The sequence below is a fragment of the Hesperophylax consimilis genome, chromosome 8 (genome assembly GCF_061612785.1).
Source record: "Hesperophylax consimilis isolate HC1 chromosome 8, BYU_Hcon_1.0, whole genome shotgun sequence".
NCBI lineage: Eukaryota > Metazoa > Arthropoda > Insecta > Trichoptera > Limnephilidae > Hesperophylax > Hesperophylax consimilis.
The window spans coordinates 14,897,397-14,911,145 of NC_142843.1; the positions used below are offsets into that span (position 1 = coordinate 14,897,397).

At 33.8% G+C, this 13,749-nt stretch overlaps 1 protein-coding gene across 1 annotated transcript in view; it reads left to right on the forward strand.

The window, feature by feature from the left end:
* The window catches only part of LOC149421596 (uncharacterized), a 228,157-nt gene extending 218,646 nt beyond the window's left edge, over nucleotides 1-9,511 (forward strand). The window contains exons 7-11 of the mRNA XM_089634449.1: nucleotides 1,749-2,270; nucleotides 3,090-3,275; nucleotides 5,280-5,712; nucleotides 7,030-7,448; nucleotides 7,732-9,511. Coding sequence (XP_089490575.1) covers nucleotides 1,749-2,270; nucleotides 3,090-3,275; nucleotides 5,280-5,712; nucleotides 7,030-7,448; nucleotides 7,732-8,068 — 1,897 coding nt within the window. The 3' untranslated portion in view covers nucleotides 8,069-9,511. The remainder of the gene's footprint in view (nucleotides 1-1,748; nucleotides 2,271-3,089; nucleotides 3,276-5,279; nucleotides 5,713-7,029; nucleotides 7,449-7,731) is intronic.
* Nucleotides 9,512-13,749: the final 4,238 nt, after the last annotated feature.

A 13,749-nucleotide genomic window follows, 5' to 3' on the forward strand; every position in this document is an offset into this window, starting at 1 on the left:
GATTTTATTCGAGCACGTCTAAATAACTTTGTATCTAAATGTAATCAATATTTTGTTGATATAATTATTATGAATACAAATAAGAAGTTTTCAAAAACCCGAAAGCAGCTTTCAGGTCATAAAAAAATAAAATAAAATAATGAAGATTTTATATTTTTTTGAATTATTTATTTGTATTATTTTATTTAATTACATTTGTGTAAGTATTCAAATATAATAAAATACCATGATTTTAGGTGTAAGTTGGCATTACGTTTTGCCTGGTCGATATTAATTACTAGCTAGAAATATCGTCAATTCTAAAGCCCCTTGTATACGTTGGCCCAATGCATCGAGAACTGAGGACCACGCCAACATGTGAATGCCCTATTGCGAGTTGCCCCCAAGATCCTTTGATGTGTGCACAAATACTGACAATAATTGGGTTGACGGCCAACGTTGTCGTCCAACGCATGCAACCGCCAAATCGCTCTGTACACGTTGGGCCAACGTACAAGGGGCTAAATACATTTGCTAGGTAGTAGTAAACAGCGCTAATATATTATATAGTATTACTATCTACTCCCGGCTTCAATTGGGGAACAAACAATATGGCGTCTTATTTTTGGTAGTTAAACTGCAATGGTCATAATGAAAACTAGAATGCTAGCTGTAAATAGTTGTGTTAACTCCCTGATTGAAAAATCCGTCTAAATTGAATTATCCAAATATCCTAAAAATCAAATAAAAGTTCAATTACCTGTCAGAATTGAATCCTTGACTCTATGCAGAAACGGACGGTGCGTTTGATACATGGATTGCACTCTTTAGAATACCGGCATCTGGTGGGAATGCTGTCCTTGTTCTACAGGTATTTCAATGGAAAATGCTCCGAGTGACTAGCGTCATTGATTCCTTCGGCACCGGTCCACAGTCGGGAAATGCGCCAAATTTGCACCCAACATTTGTACACAGTTGACATTTGCAGAGATGTGCTTTATTTCAAATAAATCCATTTCAAATGGAAATGCAAAATGGGTATTTTCCATTTTGCATTTTAAATGCTTTTCTAAAAACCATTTTGCATTTTGCATTTTAAATGCTTTTGTCGATGCATTTTCCATTTTAAATTCTTTTTTGCAACATTCTTCCTACTATCTCCACTCATCTTTTTTCATAAGCCCCAAATATCAGTCGGTCCTCAACCTCGCTATGAGAGATAATTTACATTTGTCAAGTTGCTCCCTGGTAGGAGTCCTGGCAATTGAGTGATACCATTACAAAAATTACTGAACATGGGGCCATGACGCTGTAATATTAAATGTTAGATAGCAGTTTCTATGTTTTTACTTTGGCAACATTAGTCAACATGGTTTCATAATCTGTAGTCGTGGTGTTTTTGGATTTACCATCATGTAATATGTTTGTTCTACATTGATGTCCATTATTAAATGACAAAATTGTTTAAGGATTTTAGGTATAATTATTTTAATTGTTTGACCTGAGAAACCATTTTGCATTTTCAATGCATTTTGAAAATAGGTATTTTGCATTTTGCATTTTCAAATGGAAAAGTTTTGACCCATTTCCATTTTGCATTTCAAATGGTTTTGGGTACCCATTTTGCACATCTCTGGACATTTGTCACTTGAGAGCGGGACGTTTCTACAACTCGCATTTGAGTTCAAAAGCTCGGCTGTGGAATGATTCCCTGGCCTCTGAAAAGTATGTTGATCATAAAACACTCAAAAACAATTTTCATATTACAGCGATCGTGAAAAATGGAAAGCCGTCAGAACCGGCAGCCTCGACCAGCCTGTCACAGTCGGCAAGCCCCCAGGAAATGCCACAATCCTCGCTCGGTACTGCCGAGACCGGGTGCCCCGCTCCTGCGACCACACCCTCCTGGGGGCCCACGGCACCCCCTCCACCCACCCCTCCAACAAGCGCAGATTGGACAACGTCTACCTGGACAGAAACAACAACTACAAAACCCATGAAAGACATGGCTATGCCATCGACAACTCTCAAAGCTCTTACGGGACTTCGAATCAGTTTGATCGGAGAGGTTCTTCTCTTGATAATTCTCCATATAATGGACATGATGGTATGAATGACTACACGATGAAAGGACGGGGTATAGACGTGAGGCTGTCGATGGAAGGACGAGGAGTTCAAGGAGTTACGACTGCACCGAGGTTGCCTCGTCCGTGCGCCCTTGCTGAGAGTTTCCTTTCAACCGGAGATAGCTTGACCCTGGAGTTGAGACTAGCTGATTCTACTGCACTTAAGTATGTTAAACTTAATAATCAATACCTACGTTCTTCTTTATTCTCTACCTTATTACCTATGTTGTTAGGTCAATTAATTTATTACTAGACATTGGATTGTATGGATTTGCATATTTGCAAATGATGCAATGCAAATATGAGCATTTTTGGTGGTTAGTGTATTTTCGAGCCTTTTTAATGCCTATTTAAGCCATAAAATTCTTCAAAAGCTGTATTGTTCAAATGGTGACCGGATAAATCATCACAATGATAATTCATCACATCTTTAAAAAGTTATATAAAGTCATGGAAAGTGATGAAACAAAAACTTTATTAACTGTGTTAAGTGGGTTAGGTTAGGTTAGGTTAGGTTAGGTTAAAAAAAAAAATTTCATCGTTTCTAATTACTTTATATCACTTTTTAAAAGTGTGTTGAATTGTCACTGTGTTGAGTTATCATGGAACCGTTCAAATTAGACATTATCGATATTCTTGTATTTTCTTAGTAACCGTAAACTTTTTATCAAAAAAGAAAATATCTCTTTGAGAAACTCGCAGGCAAATTTTGGATCACGAAACACGCCCACAAGACACTTCTTCTGTTATTATTTATTATGTAATTTTAGGTAAATCAAATATTTACTTTGTTTTTTACTCATAGAGGTTGATCTCAGCACTCTCAGCAGTAACATTTTCAAGAGATTAATAATCTACCTGGTAAAATACTTAACAAAGCAAGTAATAGCTTATGCAATTGAAATATTATAATAACAGTTATAAAGATTAATACCTATTAAAATCAATCAGCAAACTATATACAATTGCTGGTTTTCTTTTCAGGCCTGTAACGTTCAAAGCTTTGTATGAGTTTGTGGACCTACAGCAAGATGGAGAGTCGTATGGTTCAGGTATCTGCTCGCGTCGCTTCTTCAGTCGCTCAACAGATGCCACCGCTGAACCTCCCCAGAGGTTCACGGCACCGAGGGATGTGTTCCTCTACGGGCGTGGAGGGGCCAAGAATTTAAGGTTATCATTTATAATTATCATTCACTTATTTGGATTGGATTGAAATTAAGAGTATTTTGGTGAATTTTGCAGGAATCTGTGAATAAATAATGTACCAGAACCACTTTTCCACCTCCGACCAAGCCCGATGGTCGAATGGCTAACTCGGCCCGCGAGAAACCTGAGATATTAGGAAAAAATTTCGCGGAAAACTCGGCTATTCAAGATAACGGAGAGTCTCCCCCTTTCATTCCGCACTGCAGTTCCCAAATGAAGGAACCAAAGATCCGAAACAAGGAGGTTCTCCGTGTCTTGAACGAGTTGAAAATCTACAAAGCCAGCGGGACGAAAAAATACCTGCTTCTGTCATTAAGAGGTGTTCTGCAGAATTAATTCCGGTGCTCTCAAAATTATTTAACCTCTCACTCAAAAGAAGAAAGGTGCCAGATCTTTGAAAAAAGGCGACCGTCCACCCAATCCCTAAGAAGGACTCATTCAGATTGACAATCCATTGTTAACAGACCAATTGCCATCTCTAATGAACAGATGCAATGTGGGCATACTGAGTCTATTATGCAGCCTGCTCTAAAGAGCTCGCAACATTGATCCCCAGTGCACCAGTGCACAAGCGTGATTCTCGAAGTGCGTACGGGTGTTCAGCTGTTTCGGGTTCAACTTCCGGTTTCAACTTACGGGTTCAACTTCCGGGTACAAATTTCAGGTTCAACTTCAAATTCCAAGTTCCTCACACGAGCGGAACACCCGTTCGCAGTTGACGTTGGCTTCATGAAAACGGGTCCCTTCTTCGACCCGTATTTGTGTAAGACGGCTTGTATATGGAATGAACCACCGGCATCTATTTTTCCTCCTTCATACGATCTGGGCGTCTTCAAGACTGCTTTAATAAATTCCTTCCAAAAACCCCTACCTTAACCTGCCTCGCAACACTGCCTAACCAGGTGGCGACATAACTCCCCTACGTCACAGGGTAACGTAGACAGGGTACGGACCAAACACTTAAGGGCGCTTTTGTGAGGCATCACATAAAAAAAAAAATTAAGAAACTAAAATTAACGGTTGTGATATTGTCTATATAATATAAGTTTGGGCCAGAAGGTAAATTAATGCTTATGACCTAGGAAGTTATTTTTCCTGATCGCTAGATACTTCCAAAATAACTTATCAGAGTTCACGACTAAAATCAGTGATTACTTTTAGTTCAAGACATAAATGAATTAAACTTTACCATCACAGGGTAAAGTCAAGAAGATAATGCAAATTGAATTTAATTGTAATAGCAATTAGTGCTTTCCAATTTGAAAAAGTTTCAGGGAATTCTGAATTATTAATAAAAAGGGGTTAACTTTGGAATTTTGACAAGTACCTAAACTGGATAAAAGTTTTTATCACAAAAATACTAAATCTTGTCTAACAATACTTATTTAAGAAACAAACAGCTTTGTTGGCAAAAAAGTTAATAATGTTAAATAAGTAGTGTGATAACACAAGAAGAGATAAACTCAATACTGTACATCTATAAAATAAACACAGGAAAGGAAAAGGGAAAGAATGTGAAGATAGGGGTGGATATGTTTTCAGTATATGCTTGAATTACTCTTCATTTATCACATACACATCAATATTTGGTGATCATGCACATAACCGCGTTTTGATTTTTCGCCATGAATATTACTCAATCATTAGTTGGCTATGCTATCAAATCTTTTCAATCAATATTAATTTAATCTAATTCTACCTTATTTGCACTATAGAAACTTATGTACTTGTATCTCTTGTTTACTTACTTACTTACTCTCTAATGTCATTTCACAATCAAATGCCACATATATTTGTAATTCTTTTTTTTAAATATTTCTACGATTTTAACTGTGACATTTTATCATTGTTTATGGTATATTTATACCGTTGATATTAAATAAATAAATTATTTGCCCATATAAACGGTAAATTGTAGAAATATTCCTCAGATTGTGTATACTGTAACTGCGCTCTATTTGTTTTCAGTTGCTCTTATCGCTTCGAAGCTCAACGCGGTGAGCGTGTCAAGATCATCATAACATCTTTGACCGTGGATCGCAAGAAGAGAGGACGCTGCATCACACATGATAGCGCTAGAACATCTCGCCTCGCCTGTCTCGGCAAGCCCCGGGCTTCTTTAACCGTCTACGAAGTCCCTTGGCCTGGAGCCCCCGCAATCCCCAGAGACTGTCTGTGCTCGGAGAAGAAGGAACTTATTCCTTTTACGTTTGTGTCTTCTACTCATGTTGCGGAAGTCAGGTTCGAAGCCATTAACATGAGCGCTTCTGACGATTTTGGCAACATGTTCTTCGAAGGGACATACGAGTTTGTGAGGTCTCCGATTTGTCCCAAAACTCAGAAGGTCACTGGGGCTAGTGGAGAAGTTACGTTGGGAGTCCCAAGCCACGATGAGGATGAGGTAATAAAATTATGATTTATCTTTTCAATATTATTAATGTAGTATGAGACACTTTTTTCTTTTCCATATGGATAAAATTTTCTATATTTTCTCAAAATACATGCATACCTATAGGCAGAACAAATACGCATGAGGAACCAAAGGTTTCTATAAATGGAGAAATCATAAAAAAAGTGGAAGAAATTAAATATCTAGGTGTTATTATAGACTCAAAATTGAACTTCTCAAAAAATGCAGACTATACAATTAAAAAAATTGCAAAAAAATATAATTTCTTGGTAGAATCAGAAACAAAGTAAATAAAGAAACATGCCAGATAATATACAATACAATTATATCACCACACTTTAATTACTGTTCAAGTATTCTTTTTCTCTGCAATAAAGAGAAAATGAAAAAAATGCAAATACTGCAAAATAAAGCAATGCGAATAATACTTAAGCGCAACATATACACACGGATAAGAGACATGTTAAAGGAGCTGAATATTTTGACGGTGAAGCAAACTGTATATTTGAATGTACTTATTTTTATACATAAAATTAACTTAGGGATGATGTCTAAGGAACTGAAAAGAAAAATAAATTACAATAACGAGATACACGGACACGGGACGAGAAATTCTAAGCAAATTAGATTTCCAACAAGAAAAAAAACAAGCACCCAAAAATTTCTGATGTACCAGGCCGTTAAACTCTATAACAAAATCCCGAAGGAAATTGCTGTGATAGAAAATATTAATAAGTTCAAAAATGAATTAAGAAAATATGTCTATCTCAATTATTAATGTTTCTTTTCTTGTGACTTTATTGAAATATTTAAAGAAAGATTATGTTTGCCAAACAATGTACATGTTTATATGTTTATAAAACTATTAGCACACACGAAGATGTGAGCTAACTTAAGATTAATAAATAAAATAAAAATAAATTACAGAAAATTGTCAGCAGTAAGAAAGATTTAAAATCATCACTTTTAATAAGTGCAAGTTATATTGACAAGAATAATCCCCCATACATAAATATTACATGACACGCAGAATATATTCTTATATATTTCTACTTTGCTATTTATTACATAATACAAGAACACCGAGGATTATTTTTGTCAATACGTGTACTATTTTCAAAGTATGTATTGCTGTTGGCAAAAGGCCATTTGCATTATTTTATGAGTAAATTTTCAAATTCATTTCGAGAACACAAATAAAAACATGAATCAGAGAAAGTACAAATTTGAAAATGTAATTTTAATGGTACATTACAGAATTAGTTGATTACATTTGTCAATTTTATTCGTTTCTTTTCCTCATTTTAGTTGAACTGTCTCCACCACCCGTGGCTCATCGACGCATCGATAGGCCACTATCTATATGTTCAGATGAGAGGTACATATATGTATGAGCCCGTGTTAGACAATAACATATCCCACAATATAACAATCTTACACGACGACAAAGACCAGTGCCAAACCAAGAACCGCATAGCAATCTACCCCGGATCACTCCCACCCGTAATTGTGTGCCCCAATCCACCCCCTCATCAAAAGCACAACATGATTAAAGTGTTCTCCGAAGGGTGGGGTGTGCAATCTTCCAATAAGTTCGACCTTCCGACCTTGACCTCGATTCCGACAATAGACCGACTGGGTCAGGAATTCTCAAGAGCTATAGCGGTTGAACTAATTGGTAAAGAAACTGGAACATACTCGATAACATGGCTTGAATTATCAAGACGGTAAGTTTTTGTTGGATCCTAATTGTGCTTTTAAGTTGATAGAAATTCCGTAACACCTGTGTACCTAATTGAAATGAAGTCAACCTTTTCTCATATATTATGTACTTTGATTATACACATTATATAAGGCCAATATGGGAGCTGCATATAAATGGTCTCTTGTTACAATACCTATGTTCTCTGTTTCAACCGATCGTTTACTTATATGTATATTTTGTTGTTGCTGATATATGTAACTAAATAATAGTATACTCATTTTTAATGTTCATGTTTTCTTTTTCAGGAAGCACAATACTTATCCAGCTGTATTTGCAATGTTAGACGTGTGCAAGTACAGATGTCCAGAGTTGAACGCTTGCATCAATGCTTCTTTGTGGTGTGATGGGATATCGCATTGTCCGTCAGGCTATGACGAAGCTCTATCGCATTGTTCCTTTCTGCTCCAACTTCCCCTCCAGTATTTGCTAGCCTTCTGCGCCGCTATCATCTCTGGAGCATCCTTTACCGTGTTCATCCTCTTGAGGATTCGCAGAAAACGAAGGACCTCTGCATTCCAGAGGAGACTGGAAAGCATGTCTTCAGACACCGCTGTTTTCGGAGACAAGGAAGTGATTTGCTGACACAGCGACAATTCTGTTAGATACGTGGAAGTTGACCGTGTCACGACGGTGTGACAATGTTTTGAAAAGAAACATGGTTACTCTGAGTTTGTTGAAACCAAAAGCAGTGAATGTGATTGTTTTTATACACTAATCTCGGTGGTGTCTCACTCTCAAATAATTCTAAGTGTGCCTAATATCGCATCAATGTTAAGATGTCTTCAATTCACGGACAATTGACTATTGCGTGTAAATTTGGCAGATTAATTTGATGCGTCGACTCTCAAATGGTTCCAACGATTTCTTGCACCCGAACTCGTGCAACGAGATACTTAGCTAGCTAATATTAATTAAATGATACACCCTTTGAGATGTATACGCACAAAAAGCAATCTCACTCTCGGTTTCATAAAACAATGCTTCCAATGTATTAACAGAATTGTGATATTGAAGTAAATTTTAACATTATTATTATAACTTAGGTAATGTGATTTTATTTGTAGACTTTATTGGACCAAAACATTAAACATTTAAATTAGGATACCTCTGATAAAGAAATATTGTTTGAAGTGTTCATTCATTTATTTATTAGCGACAATCTAAGTAACTATTGTGCGTTCTATCTAAGTAACTGATACATAAATACTTTTCTATTTCAAGTAAGTATACAATGCATACATTATGTATATATTTACCTAAAAGTGTTGAGTTTCAAATATTTAAGGATTGATGAGATTGATGTATGTATAAGTGTGAAAGGATTTGATAGAATGTTAGTACCAATATTAAAGTAAGTGTTGTAACGACCTTATTATGTTAATTCTCAATTATTTCATTCTGATAAAAAATATAGAATTTATTAAATCTAAGAAACATTTAGAACATTTTTAGGAGGATTCATATCACGAGATGGAAAATTTGTTACTACAATAATATTAGTGTGTAAAATAATAATTTTTATTAACTTTGAATTTTATTAAAAGTATATTTAATTTTACAGGAGTACGAAACATGTTACGTATTTCTTTTTATTTAATACAAATCAGTGAAGAGACAAATACCTAAACATATGACAGACAGTATTGAAAATACAATATATTTACAAAGGATAGATAAAAAAATAGATAAATATTTAACTATTACAGCATTCAGACACAATTTCAACTTATGGGTAAACAGAACATGCATGATAATATCTATTTCAGATGGCGCTAATTTAGTTATACTTTAAAATATTTAGATGAATTATTACATAAGGAATTTGAAATTATAAAATTGGATTGAATCACCGCTACAATACTGTATTTTAATGTCTTTCTTGAAAGAATTGAGTTTTTGTATGCACAAAACTATTTATTCATATTCATATTGCGTATTAAAAAAATTATTCATCCTTACATTTTAAAGCGTAACTTGTAAAAAGTGTGTTTGCATAAAACAAATTAATTATCGCCATCTATAAACCTGTGGATTATAATGATAAATAAATATTTATATTTTGAATTTATTAAAATAATTTAAATGTTATTAAATTATACAAAGATTTAAAACATTTTAATTTGTAGGTCCATATAATATACCAACGGTGTATTATGGTGGTTTAAATACTTGCTAACAATAAATGGGGGAGAAAATAAATTATTGCATTTAACGTTTTTGTCTTTCTTAAAATCTAATTTTATTTGTGTTAAGTTTTGATGTCGATGAAATAAATTATATAAGCATCTTAGAAATTTGTAGGCTATGTCAAAAACAGTAGGAAAATTAGAAATGGATAAATCTATTGTTTAATAAACAATAATATAAAGAAATCGAAGTTCAACTTCTTATTTATTATAATATTTATAAAAATTTGTTTACTGATCGACTATTCTTACTGATTATAAGTTTTTCTGTATTTTTGTAAAACAATAATGTAGTAAAAAAAAAGTTAAATAAATTTATACATAATAATATAAATCATGTCATATCTTAGATCTTAGATGATGCATAAATAAATAGAATAAATTTTAATCATTTTATTATGGTTACCGATTTAAAAATAAATGCTTAGATAAAACATTAAAAATTGTAAAAAGGTTTTTTTAAATTTATTAATCATATTTTTATTATTTGCCTCATCTTTGGTGAGTATATTTAATTTTGTACAGTCAATATTTACATATAAATAAAAGTTTTCTGATAATACCCATAAAAATATTTCATTTATAGAATTAAAATTCTAAATAGCTTTCTGAAATGTCAACAGCGAATTTTTAATTTATATTCTTTTTATGATTAATTTCCAATCAAAGAACTTTTGCGTAACTTTTATGAATATTTTCTGGGCAAATTATAAGGCAGCAAGGTTGTTGATATTGAATAAGACTAATGAATTACAATGGTGTGAAAATCTATACATTATGGTTAAACCTTCATAAATGATAATGTAAGACAAGTTTCGTAGAGAATATTTATATACGGTTAAAGTGTAAATACAGTTTGAAGAATATTTTAAGTGATATTTCTGACAAGAGGTATCATTGAGTAATTGCAGCTGCCAATACATGTAATAGTATTCAAGGAAGACGATTCAAAGTCAGGTGCATTCTGACAATAACATTTTAGAACCTCTTAATTTCTCTTCGTTTTTCAGATTTTGTTACAGTCAAAATTATTTTTTGACGAATTTTAAATGAGAATTCTGAAAAGAACAATCGTTTTAATAACTGCCAATCTATGTGTGTATATATAAAGAATAGTGTCTGTGGAGTGCGGGCACCGGGTGGACACCAGGCGGGCGGTGTTGATTTGATTTTTATACAAATCTACAGTTTTATTCCGAGATTTATAAAATTTTGCACACTTGAAAACAAGAGGAAGGTAATGTTCTATGTCTGATTTTGAAAAACTCTTTGTAAAGCCAGGACAACAACAAAGCCGGGGACTTCAGCTAATAAAGGATATACGCGTGCAGTAGTTTTCAAGAAAAACAATAATTCATAATCATGTAGGTACATTCTGATACTAACATTTTAAAGAACTTCTTTGTTGGGGCCATTTGTTTCACAGAATTTGAACAATTCATCAAATTTCAAAAGCTATTAATTCCACTATAAAAGTTCTGTTATTACATCACTATAGGCGAGTTGTTTCACATAACTGAAATAATACCAGAACTTCAATAAAACTTTCACAGAACTTGAAAATTATCGTTGAAATTTGATGAATTCTTTAAATTCTGTGAAACAACCCATCCTTACTTTTCATGTTATTTTGTTGATATCAAAACTATTTGAAAATATGTAAAGAATATAAGTGATGTCTTGTGAGAATGAACTATATTTGTACTACCGAAGTACTGTAAAGTCAGGTGTGCTATAACAATAACAATATACTTTATTTTTTCTTTTTGCGATTTTGTTTCTATTAAATTCTCAGCAAAGTACCTACCATTTTAACAATGTGAATTAAAATCCATTCTTATTGCTTTTGTACAGATTTACAAATTTATCTGTGAAGGGGGAAAAAAACTTTCGAACAAACGATACAGCCAAAAACAAAACATAAATAATGTTTTGCTTGCACTAGTATACTTATATCTATAGTAGCATTGCCCCGGTGGCACAGAAAAGTTTGTATATCTCAGCTTTTTTTTCATCGAAAGACGATTGTCTAATACTGCCACCAAATGGGCTTCCGAGCTTTCTCCAACAATGGTGATAATGACCAAGATCTCACAGAGATTGTACTTTGTGACACCAAAAATAGCAATCATTAATGTTGGTAAGACCAGATTGTAAGATTCATGTGTCCACAAAAAGTGTTCTCCAATTTGATTGGAACAATCAAGGATGTCTTCTAAAGAAGTAGGAACTAATGTGCATTGATGTATTTAATAATAATTTAGGTAATTATTATGTAATTCCGGTAGCTACTAGTACTGACCTACATAATAATCTGATAGGTCAGTACCTACCAAGATATCTAGTTAGACAGTTGGTCAATTCATGTTACTTTACAAATTGTTTTTTATGGGTCACAGCAACAGTTCTTTAAGGTCTGTCTACTTGCGTGCAAAATCAGTTTGTGCAAAAACACGTTACACTGTGTGGCGTCTATACAACAGCTACTTGCGTGCAAAAACAGATTTAAAGTGTATGCAAATGTTTTAAGTGCATGGAAGCGATTTGAAGTGTTCTGAAGCTGTATGTGCTTACTTGTGTTGAGTTTGTGTAAGGAAGATTGAACTTGTGAACGGACTTTTAAAAGAAGGACTTTATAATAAATTACTTGAGCGACATTCTATCCCTGTTGCTCAATTATTTATAGCAATGGCTGTGGGCTGATTATTTAATTGCCACTACTATTGATTGATAATTACTTTGCAGAAAATGAATGACAGTGTACTGTTCCTCATCTTTTATTTTTGAATAATTCAAAAAATAAAATACTAACTATTATTGTTTCTCCCCCATCATTAATATTTTATTGTTAATACCTATCTCATAGTTTTATTTAGAAAAAAAATTGTATTGTTCACTTGGAGGGTTCGTCATAATGCCATAATTTGGTGTTTTATTTTTCTCAACTTATAAATAATTTATAAAATTGTAAATTATTGGCAATAAACTTGATTAAAATGTTCTCTCTGCTGTTTCACTTACTCAATATGTATTACCTTTTAATTTTCAATTTAATTGAATCTATTTTTTTCTGATAAGCTAGGACTAAACTTCTTCTCTAATCTAAATCTACCACAGCTGACAGCATAACAAAATTAGTTTGAGGAACCAGTATAATTCATCTCTAAATAGTATAAAACAAAGTCGCTATCCGCGTCTTTCTGTTTGTGCGCTTAGTTCTTCTAAACTACGCAACGGATTTTGATAGGATTTTCACAATCATATAGATAATTTATATCGGAAGTTTTATATATTTATGCATATTATATTTATAGAAAATATAGAAAAGTTGATGTTTAACGCTGGCTAAATCTTATGAGATACATCAAAATAATGTACTACAGAATCGTATATCTAAAAAAGGCCTCATAACCTCAAAACTTTACCCCAAACCATTTATAAGTCCCCGAGCAACGCCGGGTACACGTCAGCCATAAATAAACCAATCACACGTCAGCTAGTGATGGAATAATATATATTCTTTAACCTTTTTGTCTGAGTTATGCAGGTGTTACCTACCTAGAATAATTTTGCCTATAATAATTTGATAATTTGACGCAATAAAAAATAATAATTTAAATTGCACAGTATTACCACTCTGGTTATACATTACACCAAGGCTGCCCAACCCCAGGCCCGCGAACGAATTATAAGTGGCCCGCGTGAACCATTTTCAAAAAATCCGCCAATTTGAAAAAGTGTCGCGGGCCCGCGGTAAAACAAACAATGCAGCTTGCGCGCGGTCACCAGTGTTGCCAACGAAGGCGATTTATCGTTATTTAGGCTACTCAGAACAAGAATCAGCGACGAAAAAATCTAACCTCTTGAACTTACTTTTTAAACAAAAATACACCGGTTTTTTATATAATATTTTCTGCATCCGAAATGAATCTTGTAGCCATCCCCCCCCCATGGAATTCGAAAAATTGTTGTGGGGAATCACATATGATGTTTTTGGGTGCGCAGAATTTTTTCTCAGCGAAGTTCCGTAACAACCCCCCCCCCCCCATGGATTTCAAATCCCCCTCCCCCATGGAA